Source organism: Triplophysa rosa, linkage group LG16 (genome assembly GCF_024868665.1).
Source record: "Triplophysa rosa linkage group LG16, Trosa_1v2, whole genome shotgun sequence".
Classification (NCBI taxonomy): domain Eukaryota; kingdom Metazoa; phylum Chordata; class Actinopteri; order Cypriniformes; family Nemacheilidae; genus Triplophysa; species Triplophysa rosa.
The window spans coordinates 20,709,178-20,725,557 of record NC_079905.1 but is presented as its reverse complement, the minus strand read 5'-3'; the positions used below and the strand labels follow the sequence as shown (position 1 = coordinate 20,725,557).

Sequence of the window (16,380 nt, the reverse complement as noted above, 5' to 3'; positions counted from 1 at the left end):
AACCGGACCTAGTGCTCCAGACGTGGTAACCACCCCCCCCCCGTGGGCGGTTCCGTCTGATGTATCCTCATGAATGGTTCCCGCTCAGGCAACCCATGACCTCCCTAGGTGGACTCCCACCTCGTGGTTAACTCCTTAGTCCACACATTCCCATGAGTCTCACCCGATGGCGAGACCATGTGATGTCTCCACTACTCCTTAGGTAGTGGTCTCTGCAGCGTTTTTCCCCAGGGGGGAATAATGCTTACCCAGTGGCCCCTACGGTGCCAGGCGGCTTCTCACTGTTAGAGAATTAAGGCCTCCGCCCGTGACGGCCGGTGGCAGGGGCTTCCCAACTTTTTGAAAAAGCTCTGGGACCCCCTACCTCTCCACTGGATGGTTACAATTTCGCGCTAGCGCTCACGTCTGACTCGCCGAGGCCAGTCAGCGTCGCTCAGCTAGAGATTGTGGCGTTTTCCATAGGAACCCCAATCTGTCGGTTCGACACAACGTCGAGAGACAGACAGAAAGGGAACGTCTTGGTTACGGATGTAACCTCAGTTCCCTGATGGAGGGAACGAGACGTTGTGTCCTTTATGCCACAACGCTGGCCGCCCACCCCAGCAGTCGGGAGGGAATGCTTCAGGCTCCTCAGACCAAAAGGTGAATGAATGAGCACGCCGGCTTCCCTCTTATACCCGGACATCCGGGGAGGAGTCCGGCATGCAAATTTCATTCGCCATTTTTCATTGGCCTTTTCTAAATACTCAGAAGATGATAGATTCTCAAGACAAACCCCAATCTGTCGGTTCGACACAACGTCTCGTTCCCCATCAGGGAACTGAGGTTACATCCGTAACCAAGACGATTTATCTCCATCAGAAAAATAAAAGATTGAGCAAAATATCACATTTACAGAGAGAGTATATAAGCAGTTCAGTTTTACTATTCTTCTTCACTGTAATGAGAAAAAGTTGGGTCAGATCAGTCCTGTCTGAGGTTGAGCAGCCGGCCGGAAGATGATACGATTCAGCAAAAATGCAGATTTGGCCAGAGAGAGAGATAGAGGGAGAGAGAGTGCTCCTGGAGAGATAAGTGCTGTGATAACAGATGAAGAGTCTGGAATGCGTTTGGTTTCCTTTCCTCCTCCACAGAGAGATGAAAGAATGACTCAGTTTAACTGCTGGACTTCTAATGAACCCCACAGGTAGATGAGAATATGTCAACTTGACCACAAAGGCCTGTGATGAATTCATCTAAAATTCGAACAAATTTATGACATAGAGGTCCTCTTTGGGTCCTTGGAAAATTTGATAAAATACAGAGCAAGTGATTCACCTAAAAATGAAAATTCTGACATGACTGCATAACACATTTTTTATTTCTATCCAGTTTGTAAATTCAAAACAATTATTTCCGTTTTGGTAAATAAAAAAATCCACTTACTGTATATTTAGTATAATATTATATTTAATTATAATTTTCTACAGAATTAACTATTCTTTTTCAATTCTTGAAATTCCTCATGTGGTGGTCTCAGGAAGCTGTGATGCTGGTGATAGAGGGTTACAGTGTGTTTAAAGATCTGTGCTCAGCATTCCACTTCTTCTGTCTCGAAGTCCACGCTGCTTCATTCTGGATTCCAGCTGTCCCAAAGGAAGAGATCTGATCAGGTGGAACATTCAGAGGGTCTTTAACAATACAACCATTCAGAGGCTGGACAGGAGACACACACACACAAGCATAAAGATTTTCTTTGAAAATGCCCAAGGGAATGATGATTTGAGAGGTTGACCTTGTTTAAATTAGTTTTCTCCAACACAATCTCGGCTTCATACGGTACTTTCGGTTCACTTATTAACCATTCGGCTAAAATCACAGGCTCCAGATTGTAAGTAACAATTGCAGGAGTCGGGTAAACAGATTTTAAGCAGTTCTTATGAGAATTGTGTTTACAAGACATCTAGGAAGATTCAATGAGGCCTTTTGATGAATATACTGAATTTTCAAAATTTGTTGGTTTAGTGACATCAGATCTTTGAATAAGATCCGTTTTAGGCTACTTTTTGTATTTTTTAGCTACTGAACTAGATACAGGTTTCCTAAATACTCTTTTGATCATTTGTTGACACTTGATTGTACTAATTTGTTTCTCATTATCAGTCTATTGTTCTCAACTTTCCCAGACAAACCTGTTCGTAACTCATATAAAACACACCAAACTGTGGTTGAGCATTTTGCATGTCAATCAAACAGTTTTTTTCTATACTAAATGAGCATTTATTTTGGGCCAGAATAAACTGCAAAGTGGACTTACTACTACACTATATTACTGTATACTGATAGGCAAGTGATGCTGCTGACGCAAAATTTCCCATAAACAAATCTAGACAGGTGGAGCTGGGATGGAGGAGGGTAACTGCTGGAGCTCTGATAGTGTGCTGTGTGCTAACCAGCCTGTTAAAATGTAGAGGTAGAAGAAGCATGCATTGTCAAGGCTATAAATAACCTGAAAAGTCAATCGGTTTGAGGATGCAAGCTGATTGGCTGGCGGTTCGCAAGAGTTTCATGACATACCTATTGGTCATTTGTTTTAATGTCTGAAGGGAATCTGTGTTTTCTGTGGCAGGTTTCTCTGCTGCTCAGCGGAGGTCCACGCTGGCTGAAGGATGTGATGTGGGTCAGTTCAGAAGATGGCAGATGCAACTGTGCTGTGTACAGCAAAGGTGAGAATGTATTCTCCTTTTAATGCGCTACGATTTTATTTTGTCGATTTTTAGGAGTACACTGGCACCCAAATGGACCCAAAGACAACAGTCATTAACTAAAAGCCACAAAACTTTTGATTTTACACAATAAATACATTTTCCGTGAGACTCTTTCGAAGATAGAGCCGTGGCAGCATTTTTACCAAAAGAAAAAAGAAACTGTCGCTACAACCAAATACTCAAAGTTTAAAGAGCAGAAAGATAACTCTTTGTAACCCGTTCTCTCTCTCCTTGACTAAAAGTGATATTTCTGTTAAAGTGCTCCACTTTTGTATTATCTGCCGGAGCTTAATTGATTAATCTACTTTACAGTACATGTGTAAGTTGAACGGAGAACAATCCCTACTCCATTCTGGAAAAAAGACTTGAGGAAATGAAGACTTAAAAGCCTTTATCGCACTTATCTGAGAACAGAGAAATGAAATAATGGCTCAACATCTCCAGCAATGTCAAATTCCATTATCAGTGTATTCAAACAGTACCGCCCCCTGGAGGAGTCGACTATCCACCAGCGTGCAGCGCAGCGATTGCGTTTAATTAAAAGACAACACTGATGAACTGAAGGGCTTTCAACTGAGAAGTTATTAAGGGACTGAGAGGGGCCAGGATCGATTAGGCCAGGCTGCTGGGTATCTCCCAAACTCTCTGGATTACTATACTCAACCAGATTACAAAATTCCAGCTCTCACATTAGTGGTCACATCGCTGGGTTTTTTGGGACATGAAAATCTTGCGCAATAAATGATTTCAGTTCTCGTAGGCTTTAAACAGCGATACATCAAGACGAGAAACATTGTGAGAAATTGTCACATTTGGAGAAATGTATTGTGAAAAAAGATTTTTGCAAATGGGGTCTTGTTTTTTATTTGGAATTAGATTATTTTTCTTTACCCCAATGGCAAACACCTTTCCTTGCTTTAAACAGAAAACATCACAAAATTTTCAAAAATGTTTTTGCTTCTTAGGTAACTATATCTTGTTTAAAGGATGTTTACACCCAAAACAGAGTAAGAAAAATATTTTTCTGGCAAAATAACGCAAACCGAATGGCACTGCATATTGCAAATTTCGCTGTTAAAAATAAAATTGAACAGTTGTTCACTTCTGTAAATTAGGATACATTGGGAACTTGTAAATTACCAAAATGTACCCCGATGTCAACAAGAATCTTTGTTCTGAAAAAGCTCTCGGATCAACCAAACAAACGGATTTCTTGCTGAACAAATAGACTTTGTACACCATTACTCAAAAAAATACCAGAGGATGTTTTGTTTTGGAAGAGTCGTTGAATTCTCTGATATGAAATGTCGTGGCAGTAGCAGCTCACGGGTGCTTGTGAAGGGGGCAGTAAAATTCTTAAGCATGTGTTTTATATGTCCTCTCTATCCTGTCAGAGGGCTTTTGGCTTATCTTGAGTGAATGTCGAGACTTGAAATGTCAGGCACGGGCAGAAAAAAAAAAGAGATTATGAGGCTGCTGGATGTTGTCAGGGGGTTGTGATGCGTCATAAATCCTGGTTTGATGGTAGTGAAAGTTTGGATCAGAAGGGACACGGCTTAAGCACTGCAGAGATTTTGAGCTCCTCCAGCAAACAGGAAAGAGGTTTATTCTGGTCATTAGATGATGTAGACCTCATCTTGTGATTTATCCCCCCCACCCCTAACTTTCACTCTCTTCCCTTCATATTCCATGCTTGCGGTCTCCCGTTCTCTCACTCTCTGTCTCAGTTCTTGATGGACTGATAACTGACAGGCTTATGGCTGTCTGTGATGAGAAGGTTCTGCTCTGTTAAGGTGAATTTGGGGTCAGTGGAAAGAAAAAAATCCTGGCACGGCACTGCAGAGGGAAGTAATGCTGCTTGTCTTATCACTTGTATCCTGGGATAATACTAGGGGTAGTAGCCAGAAGATCACATGGAACTTGTCTAATTTTCATTAAATGCATACTGTGGTGTACCAAGTCCTCCACAGTCCCACCCCAAAAGAAAGATGTAGATAATATAAAAGATTAAAATTACATTTTATTAGCACACAGTCACAAAACCAAACAACAATGCAAAATCTGTCATCATTTACTCACATTAGAGTTGTTCCAAATCTGTATAAATTTCTTTGTTCTGATGAACACAGAGAAAGATATTTGGAAGAATGCTTATAACCAGACAGTTTTTGCCCCATATTGACTCCCATGTATGAAAAATTACTTTATCATTGTTTTCTGTCGAACACAAAAGAAGACATTTGAATAATGTAGGACAGCAAACAGTTCTGGGGCACTAATGACTACCATTGTATTTTTTCCTAATATGGTAGTCAATGGGGGGCAAAATATGTCTGGTTACAAGCATTCTTCCAAATATCTTTCTCAGAACAAAGAAATTTATACAGATTTGGAACAACTCGAAGGTGAGAAAATGATAACAGAATTTTCTATTTTGGGTGAAGTATCCCTTTAAGTGTACATTATTTTATTCAAGATTTATGTGCAGATAACTAAGCAAGCCATTTGTACGTTGATTTCAACCAATGGCGTGACTTCAGGGCAGGACTATCTAACTGACAAATAAAGATGTAGCGAGGGTTCACATACGAAAAAATTTTAGCTTCACATTTTTGCTTTTAGACCCACCAGAACTCTTGCGTCATAGACTTCTGTTGCAAATTATATTGCGCTGTAATAGACATTGTGCCACAGAATGCTAGACAGTGGATTATTAATTTAGTTTAAATTAAGTTGAAATATTTCTTTAAGGACAACAGTTGTCACATTCTCTTATGTGTTTGAGGTACTAAAACAGGACTATTTGAAACACCTCATGTGGTTAGAGCTTTATGTCAGAGAAATTTCTGTTTGATTCTCAATAAAGAGGAAGTCGACAGAGACAAAGTTTAATTGAGTTTTTTCCTGAAACCAATCGGGAGTTTTGCTAGAAGGTAGTAAAGCAGAAGCACATAATCCTCTTCCAACTGAGGCACTCGCTTAAAGGGTCTCTCCTTCCTTTCTCCCAATCTCTCTCTCCTTCCGTCCCTCCCACCCTCTTCCCTGCTCTATCCCATTACCTGGAAAAAAGAAGAGGGTCCCCTGCCACAATACTGAATATGCCAAGATAAAAGTAAAACATTTCCATCCCAGATTTTTTCTGTAGAAGCCGCAGTTGTTTTTCAGAGACGCAGATCAAAGCCGCTCAGTCTATAAGGTCAGAATCAAACCTTCTCCAGTGGCATAAACCTCCCCATTGTAGCCTCAGTAAACTATCTGCTAGTGCAATAACAATGAGATTTGCATAGCATGTCAGTCATCGATCCTCTGGCGAGGGCCCCCACAATGTCCCGCTGCATTCAGAATGAATCCCCAGAGGAGTAGATGGGAGAATGTTTAAGTTTATTAACAGAATCATCCACGCCACTAGTCTACAAGTTTGGACACATTTAGCTGAATTTAAGGTTAATGATCTTATGCTGGAATGCTTCTTTATACTTTTTGTAATGGATACGTTGGTGCTTGCCTGATGAAAAGCAGCCAACAAGTGTCCAGCATGTCTTGAAAATCTGTTTAATGCTGTTTGTAAAGCGTCTCAGAATGCGCCTCATAAAATTGGTTACAAGAATGGCAACAAAGTACCGATATGTAATTTAGACAGGTGGCTACTTTGAAGATGCTAAAATATACGATTTGTTTAACATTTTTAATCGCTACATAATTCATCTTTTACACAAAGTAACTATTATTCTGAAATGTGGAAATAGCAATAATGAGGAATGATTCACATTTAGGTTGACCTTTACTTTTATTCTACCTTCATGTTTACCTAGTTTGCTACCAATACCATTGCCGTTTACCTTAATATTTACCTTCATTTTTGTTTATTTTTTGCTTACCACAAAAGTGACATCTCAATTCAATGGTGTGTCAGCGCTGATGGTAGTGTGCAGCTTTTTAGAAGCCGTAGCGAAGCCCTAATTACATATTCGCGTATGGAAATTAAGTGCAGCCTGTCACTTGGCTGTGATGCGAATGCTTCGCATGTACCGCAGAAGCTGTCAAGAAAGGCTTCAATCAAAAACAACCATCTTCAACGTCTAGCTACACTTTCCTCTTTCTTTATTAAGATCACCGCAGTATGAAATGCAGTGAGGGGGAGGTAAACGCAAGAGGATGATGAGGTAGGATTGTGGGGTGGGGGGAGTCCATCTCAGGCAGAACTGATGTGGTTCTATCCATATTCATATTCAGCAGCAGCTGTTATCGCTTAAAAGGCTTTCTAATTACAACAACAAGACAAAAACTGCTTGGATACGGGCCAGACCCGCTAAATGATAAAATAAGCGCTCGTTCTCTCTCGCGCTCTCCCCCACTTTCTCTCTCTCTCTTAATCTCCACAAAGCACCTTGGATTCTGCTCACTCAAATACATGCCAATGAACAGGGAAAGTGCCATTCGGAGATGCAGGTGTCACATTTGATAAGAAACTTCTGGATTAAATATGCTGTGGCTAATGAGCAACCGGGCGAGCCAGCGAGGGTGCGACCATGGGCACGATTGTTCTCGGGCTGATAACATTCTGTGAAAGAAACAGCCAAATTCCATCATTTAATAAACAGCCCCGGCCTCTATCAGAAAGAGTGTCTGGATCCCAGTGTTAAGTGGGAGACATCGCTGTTCATTACGGCATCTCTGGGGGATTCTGTAAGGTGTGGAGGTGCAGAGGCAAACAAATCGCACCATATTTAGCCCCGTTTATTTGTGCGCAACTGTCTGTGTTGCTCATATAGGTTTTGTTGCGGTTAGAATCAGTAAATGATGTAACAAATTTTCATTTTGGGTGAACTATCCCGTTAAGACTTGCTCAATAGAGGTCAAAGGTCGGCCTCTTCAAGGTCATACTGACAGCATATGAAATCATGTTGGACCGGACTGAAAGAAAGGAAAAAGGAAAAGAGGGATGCGGGTCTTGACCTGTCACTCATAAGGAGCTTAGTGCACCCAGCCAGTAAAATCTCACATTCTGCCAGCATTGGCTTTACCCGGACCAGTAGGCTGGCTGTCAGGAAGATGATTCATTTCTCAAAGCTCACATTAAGAAATTGGAAAACGGCCGGATAATTTTTTTTGGCAGACCTGTCAAGCTACTACCGCTCCTCAATTTGAACCTGAAAGCCAGGGGTGGGGTGCACTGTGAGGAAAATAAACACAACTTCACAGCCTCATGAATATACAGAAGATCTTCATAACTTCATACACTGCTGCCCCAGCCAGATGACTGGCCTTGCCTCACAGGAAGCGGCGAGATGCCCCTCCGGTGTCTGTTTGATGTAGCGTGCAGGCCTGTAGATCAATGAGAGCACAGGTGTGTGGGGCAGATGGTCCTGAGGTGATACCCGAGGCGGTGAAACTCAGCCTGGCCAGGAACACTGATGCTCCATCAGGGCAGCCCCCCGGGGAACAGAGCTGTATGACTGATGCACTCTGGGATGCGCTGAGGCAGAGATGAGATTTATGGAATGTAGTAGACTCGTAGTAGTCAACTTCCTACAGTATCGCGCACACTTGCTGCTGCATTTGCAAAATCACAGTCGCTTACTGTGTAAACCCTTTTCTTAAAATTCACCAATGGTTACTATAGTTCCCTCCATAATACATACTTTATCATACTTGACCTTGGTACCTCTCTCGAACATTTCTTTCAGAATGTTTTTTTTTTCTTTTTTTCGGATGACTGTGTTGCCATTTTTATTGTATTAACAATAATTGTAGATATGCACACTACTGAATGTCAAATAACCTGTCTTTAAAAAAATGTACGTGAAATGTGGAAATGTTTTGATTTTTTGAATGATGTTTGTTTGTCACACATAATTGTTTGTGTGTTATTGATAAGATCATGTTCCACAAGAGAGGAATTGAGAGGAAACAACTCATTCTGAGGTTTTTACGTATTAGGTTTTCACTTATTAGGTGCCCTGATGCCAGAATCAACTTCATAACATGATTCAAAATTATTTTTACATTATTGCAATTGAAAAAAATAAATGATCTTATGATGAACAAAAAAGCAATATCAATGCCAGTAATTATTTTACTCTCCGGGGCCGAGGTATACACGAGACCTGCGTAACAGTATGAATGGTTTTTAACACAATCAGAGAGTATCAATCAATTTGTTTGTATTGATATATTGATAAATGACCGATTGGTCTTGAAAGGGGTGAGGGCATCGCCACCTTGTGGCAAAAACATGACTCCGATACTGCACAGCACTGCTTTTTTCAGTTCTGATGAGAAACTCTTTGAAAGATCCAAACATTGGCTTTGATTTATTGGTTTGAAAGAGGGAGGAAAGATGAATGTGCATTTCATTTATGTTTCACACCGTGCTCACAGTGTGCCGTGCCAAAATAAGCCCTGTCTAGGCGAGTTGCTCTGTTTTACTTCCAGATCTAAGAATTGATGAATACTTTAGTTTGTGAATGTTGGAGTAGTTTTCTCTCATGATGAATTATAATTTGTCTTTTACAAACGTATTATTGTAGCTGTAGTCTCTACTATACATACTTCTGTATTTACTAGTAACCTGCTGTTCTCAATAAAGAATAGAATTACAGAAATATCCTGAAACTGTATGAAGAAATTAATAATTACACACAATGGTATTTTGTCACAATGTTTGTAAAAAAGGAATAGCGTCTTTTTCAAAATGGAATTTTTGTGTAGTTTTTTTTGTGTGTGTTAATTTACACAGTTTTAGTACACTACAGTACACCATATTGATTGAATAAAAAACATGTCAACTCCTCATGTCAGACCCACCAAATATCGCATCCAAACACATGCAATTAGCCGTCCTCTCCACGAGGCATGACAGCCCACCCCAGGTCACCTCTTCTTTTGACACACTGTCAGAGAACGTTCACGCATCTTTCAAAGGTAGCGTCGAGTGTGCTACATGCTCATTGTCCAACTCTCCAATTAGTGCACGTCCTAATTCTACCATTTAGCGCCGTCGTATCATGTCTCTTCTAGTTATCTCGTGTTCCAGACTTTTGTAAATAGTCATATTTAAAACTTTAATCCCCTCAATGGAAGATGACGTGCAGACAGTAAGCCTGTCATTTAGCGAGATAAATGTTATCTCAGTCACAAAGCCGTCCTCTCCTATTTAAATGGCTAATGAGTTTGTTCTGAGGACTCCAATGGAATGTTTCATCCGCAGCCCTTCAGTTTGATAATGTTGTACTTTTATCCGAGATGTCCATTCTCTTTAGCAATAGGGAAAATGTACGGCAGTATACTGTCCCGGACTTGTTTGTTGCAGCTTCAAAGGCTTACACACATACAGTATGTGGGCAGGATAGAGCTGTACGTGGGCTCAAAGAGTGAGCGGTTATTAAGTTTGTATTTGCAGATTCTCAAGTATTTAGTAAAACAGATAAAAAGAGAAGCTTAGCAAGGCTGTTTCTGCAAACAAGCCTTTGAGGTCTTGCACTGATACCAGACAATGGCAGAAAAAGTGATTAATATATATATATATATAGTACCGTGCTATGTTTTGGGCTCTTGTCACAGTCAAATTTCAAATATTAGTATTTCAAACTAGTTTTTAAACATTATTGCTTATCTACATCAGTAGAACGTTCATTCAGGAAAAAGGATTTCCAAACATTAGATGTTTTACAGCTTTTATGACGATCATATGTGCATTTGCGTGTTTTTTTTAAGATGTTAATAATATATTTGTATACGAATGTGACATTTAGAATGGAAGAAATTTTCACTGATTGCTTAGCTATGTGCTTAAATATAAAAAAATCCTCTTAGAGGTTCAAGGAAGACAGCACATTTTGATACTAAGAAACATAACTGCCTTTAAACTCACTTAAACCCCTTGCTTTGCTTTTGCTTTGCAGGAGGACATGTGTGGTGCTCCACAACAAAAAATCTTATTGAGGGAGATGAACTTTCTGCCTGTGTTGTGGATTTGCAGCCTCATCTTCAAACACCAGCCCAATCTCCCTACGGTCAAGGGATGTACCCAGCCCGACAGCTGGACGGCATCCAACTCCTTCCTCAGCAAGCAGCCATGGCGTCCATACTGCCCGGCTCTATCATCAACAGTGAGTGCCGCGTTATCAGGCCACTGCCACAGTGGATACGCTGATTAATGTGCTTGGTTAAAAATGGAAATCCATGTCAAAGAGTCATCACAGCTCTGATGTGCATGTTTGTCATGGATAAGGGAATTACCAAGGGTCGAGGATGACCTTCAGCTTTCTGCAGGAATTAGATATTTACCCTCTTCTGTTCTCTAATCGCAGTTCACAAGAGTTTTATGCGAACAACAGCACATTTGCTTTGATGGGGTCTGTAGGGTCAGATTATGTGCTTGATGCATCTGATATGCGCCTGAGTGGATTTTCTGTAGCGTTCCTTTTTGATTATCATTATTCATTTTGATAATCAATTTGCAGGATTTACAATTCATATTTTGTAAAGTTTTTAGTCTTTAAGCTTGATTTTTCACAAGCTTCAAAACTCAGTATGGATGTGCTTGTGTCCCGTTTTCTGTCTTTTTAGAAGACATCTTCCCCTGCAAGGCGTGTGGCATCTGGTTCCGGAGTGAAAGAAACCTCCAAGCCCACCTTATGTATTACTGCAGTGGGCGGCTAAGGGAACCTGAGATTGTGGCAGAGAAAAACGCCAATATCAGCCATCAAATGCTCCGCAGTTGCACATACCCACAATGCAATATGAGCTTTGCAGGCTCAAATGCCCTTGAAATGCACTTATCTACACATCATAGTGAGTAGTTCAAGTTCAGTTTTTTTTTACAGTCAAATGCTATAAGACTAAAGTTTGTTGCCATTTTATGTTTTTTTTTTAAGTTTAGCAACTAGTCTGTGACCACGAGCCCAACCTACGTGGCAGTCACCAATGCTCTTGAAAAATGTCATGAGTTAGATATGAACTCACTTGTAAAGTGTAATGGCTCGGCATGTCAAAAGTATATTGACTAACCACTCGGCCCTGGCTTAAAACGCACTGACAGTTATTAGAGTGATCATAAAAATTGTATTAACCCTTCTATTTATCTTTTTTGTTTAAAGGTCTCAAGTCAGATGAGATATCCACTGGAAGCAACTTGAAATGCACAATTTGTGACTACACTGCTGAAACACTTATGATACTCCAGCACCACATCCTTTCCCACCTGTCCCAGACCGGCCTGAGATGTGATCACTGCCACTTTACGTTCCAAACCCCCAGAGAACTGGCCAAACACCAGGAATTACATGGACATGGCAGTACGGGCAACAAACTCATCAAAGAAGACAAAGCGGATAACTCTCGTAGTATTCTTGCAGGTAGCCCTCAACAAGGTAAATCTAATGCAAACATAAAAGACCTTCAGGAAAGTGCAATACAACGTTATCTTGGTGAAGTCGCTGAACCAGAAACCACAGAAAGCGGTCAGTCATCCATTAAGAGCGAGGGCAAGTCGGGAAACAAGGCTGGTGTTTCTTTTTCCAGAGTAAAGTCAGAACCCTCCAGTCCCCGTTTGGCCTCCTCTCCCATTCAACACCACCTGCCTCCTGCCTTCCCCGTACCCCCTTTCATGCCACATGTCCCATTCTCACAGGATATTACCGTGGCCCCACAAGCATCTGAGATTTTGGCCAAAATGTCAGAGTTGGTGCATCGCAGGTTACGCCATGGCGGAAACTCTTATCCTCCAGTGATGTACAGCACACTTGTGCCAAAAGGAGCGACATGCTTTGAATGCAATATCACCTTCAATAACCTTGATAATTATTTGGTGCACAAGAAACATTACTGCAACAGTCGCTGGGAACACACACCCAAGCTGAATGATTTTGCCGGACTTTTGGATAAACCAGCAGGCACTGCGAGTCCTAAAATTGGAGCCAATTTGCCTGTTGTGATAAACTCTGCGCATCCTACTAAGGTTAAAGGTCATGAGTCAACCCCTGAAGGCGGAAAAGTCTCTGATGAACTTTCAGTACAGGTTAAAAAAGCATCAAGTCCGTCCGGTTTACAGGAGAGGCCAAACGGTACCCAGTTGGATTTGCAAAGCCCAAAAATGCCACCCACCGAAAATGACATTGACCCTAACCAGACAACATGTGAGGCATGCAAGATCACCTTTAGTCGACATGAGAACTACATGGTGCATAAACAGTATTACTGTGCCACTCGCCATGATCCTCAGGTGAAACGTGCAAACAATAAAGGACCAGCCAATCAGAAGACGGTTCGTGCTCGTAAAAGAAAAAAGGCGTATGAGCTGGCCACTCCAGAACAAGAACAAATGCAGTATATGGGTGTGCCATCGTTCCTTTGTATGCCCACCCTAGGAGCTCCATACATGCCAAAAGACACAATGGAGAGTTTTAGGGACCATCAGAGATACAACATGATCCAAGGCCTAGTACCCAAATATCCGGAGGCTTCATTGACGGTAACAAAATCAGCTCTTGTCTCAAAATCGATTACATTATCTAAGGAGGAGAGCGACGCGCCGATAGATCTAAGTAAAAAATGCACACCACAGTTTGGTAACACCCCACTGTCACCCAAAGGGCTTTTGGATTATCATGAGTGTGCTGTGTGCAATATAAGTTTTAACAAAGTTGAGGACTATCTGAAGCACAAACAAAACTTCTGCCCAGGCAACGTTCTGCAAAATTCTTCCTCCGAAAACAAAATACCTACAAGCATCAAAAAGGAAGGCCATAGAAAGACTAGCAACCTCTTTGAGATCCCAGCTTCGCATGCAAAGAATGAGCATCCAAATGCAGCAACATCCTTTGTCAGTGACGACCATCAGATCCCTATAAAAGATGACCCCAGGAGTGTGTTTCAACCCCCCGGGGGTCACCCAAGTGCTAAGAAAATGAAACCCGGTGAACAAATCTGGCCTTACTATGAAATCAAACCCACCGACTACGCGACAGGGATGCTTGTCACGCAGAGCGAACGAAGACAGAGTCCCAATGAGGGCTGTGAGGGGGAGAAAGACCAGCCGATGCCTGATGGGAGCCATCTTAGCACAGATGACCCTGAAAGCCAGGGCAAGACATCATTCTTAAACAACAGCCTCGAACTAGACGACAAAGCAGGGGACACACGTTCCAGTACACCAGATATCCACACAGACAGACCCATCAACCTTAAGGAAAGCACAACTTTGATGCCATCTCCAAAGACCGAGGAGGTCTCGACAAGCATCAAGAGAGTATTGACTGGGTCCATTGCCGCCACTGGTAATGTTAAGTACTGCCGTCCTTGTGACATCCAATTCAACAATCTGTCAAACTTTATAACACACAAGAAGTTTTATTGTTCATCACACACGGCAGAGCATGTGAAATAGCGCTCTTGTTCTTTGTTTAAATGCCGTTTCACACTAATAAAAGAAAGTCAACCAGGGCCAAACGTTTTAAAGGTGGTCCCCAGCCTCTAAAGCTGTCAAATGCCAAGTGAGAATAATTGTACTGTGAGAGCACATTCATGTAACGCAAACACGCAAAGCAGCTTTCCTTCGCTCTCACACAAAATTGGACGTACGCTCTGAAATGGTAGGTTTTCACTTAAGAAATCTCTCTCCTCTTGCGAAGAGTGCACTTGTGAATATCTCTTTCCTAGAATCTGCTCTAACAAGTGTGTAAAATAAACTGTTGACAAAATTCTTCAACCATGCACATTTGACTTTTCACAAGCTGCAGTTTTTTCTTAGTAGTCAATAACATTTGTATAATTCTGTGCTGGTTTACACAGCAGCAGGCGGACAATCAATTCAGGAGGTTTATTCTACAGTCATTGAATAGAAAATGGTTTCAATATTTGTTGGGTATTGTGTGTTAGTACTTTTTTGTGTTTACGTATTTATTTATTTATTTAATAATAGTTCCAGCTCTAAGTAATGCAGATTTGAAATGAAAGTTTACAGATTCTCTTTAATGTCTTATTTAGAAGTACAGAGAGAAGCCACATAAATAGTAATACAACTATGAAAAAATAAAGGTCTGCGACGGACATACTGTTGATATTGGAGTAACTTCTGCCTTGACCACTGTGTCAAAACAAATAGTGGCAATCAAGTTTTCCTGAATAATTATCAATACATTTTGGGGCGGTTTCCCGGACAGGGCTTAGCCTAAACCAGGACTAGGCCTTAGTTAAATTAGGATATTTAAGGTGTTTTTAAAAACATGCTTTACAAACAAACATTACAGTGTGCATCTTGAGACAAAACAATCGCACTGATATATTTTAAGATATGCAAGTGCAAGTTGTTTTCGATCAAGATGCCACTCATTTTTAAAGTAGTCTGGGATTAGGCTAAAACCCCGTCCGGGAAACCAGCCCGTAGAGTCTAGTTTGTCCTTGATGTTTCTTTATGCTTAAATATGATTTTTCTTGTTAATGCAGAATTCTTCTTACAAAGGTGACCGTATGTGTGTTTGTTGATTCATGGTATCTTTTTTAAATATTTGGCTTCTAATGCAATACTTTTTAAAAGATTAAACATTATTTAAAAGCAGCATTACATTTATACTTGGACCCCATAAATTGTATTAAGTTTTTATGGAAGTCTTGCCGAAGGATGAAGTTTACCCCCGGATGACCACTTGTAACCTTTGCTTAAAAAATGTGAAAAAATGTCAAAAATGTTTTGCTATGCATGTACCTGTATGGAATGAAATTCCAGAAATGTTGGAATGTTATTTTATTTTATGTTGCATAAAAATTAAAATTAATCTCAGGACAGGGGTGTGTTAATTGCAATATATAATAATTGTATATATTTAATGTACTTTATGTACTTTTTGCCTATAGATTACTAAAACCAACACAAACGTTTGTGTACTGTGCAGCACACTACACAAAACACTAGCACCACCTAGTGTTAGTCACAATTCAAGACCTATTATTACCTTTTATTACCTGCAGTGTTATACAAACATATATAACATACAAAGATATTAACCTCTTCAGCCCTGGTGCATATTTTTCATTTTTTTACCTGAATTTAAAAAAGTGTCCGACACAGATACATTGGAGTAACTTGATAAACATGGTCTCACTTGACAGAAAACACTCTACACAGGGGCGGACTGAAAAGTAGGACATTCTGACAAAGTCCAGAACGGCCTTCCCACCGACGACCAGAGGCAGTCCGGCCATCTGGAATATCGGAACTTTTCCGGGTGGGTCGCTAATGTATGGGGCCGGAATGGACGTTTGGGCCAGACAGATGGACCTTATTAACACGAATGCATGCAATGCGAAGGCATTAGCGAGACGGACACGTATACATGCAACGCAATGACACGTTACAAACAACACCCCCCGTCGACAGAAATGGTGGAGGGCCGATGCAATCAAACTCATGACCTTGGCGCTACACATACCACTCATACTCACACATACTCATCTATGTTTTGTAAGTTTGTGTGATAAAAATATGAAATGTGATATTATTCAGACTCAGAATTCAAATTATGTTCTTTTAGGTAACATACATACAAAATTTATGGGACTGATGTTTTTGGAGCTAAGGATCTACACTTTTCAAAAGTACCATTTGTGTCTCCACAACTTTCTAGATTTGATG

General features: G+C 40.8%; 1 protein-coding gene across 1 annotated transcript in view; it reads left to right on the top strand.

Moving 5' to 3' along the window:
- The window catches only part of zfpm2b (zinc finger protein, FOG family member 2b), a 59,776-nt gene extending 44,081 nt beyond the window's left edge, over window positions 1–15,695 (top strand). Inside the window, exons 5-8 of the mRNA XM_057353958.1 lie at window positions 2,609–2,705; window positions 10,652–10,858; window positions 11,319–11,543; window positions 11,849–15,695. Coding sequence (XP_057209941.1) covers window positions 2,609–2,705; window positions 10,652–10,858; window positions 11,319–11,543; window positions 11,849–14,136 — 2,817 coding nt within the window. The 3' untranslated portion in view covers window positions 14,137–15,695. The remainder of the gene's footprint in view (window positions 1–2,608; window positions 2,706–10,651; window positions 10,859–11,318; window positions 11,544–11,848) is intronic.
- Window positions 15,696–16,380: the final 685 nt, after the last annotated feature.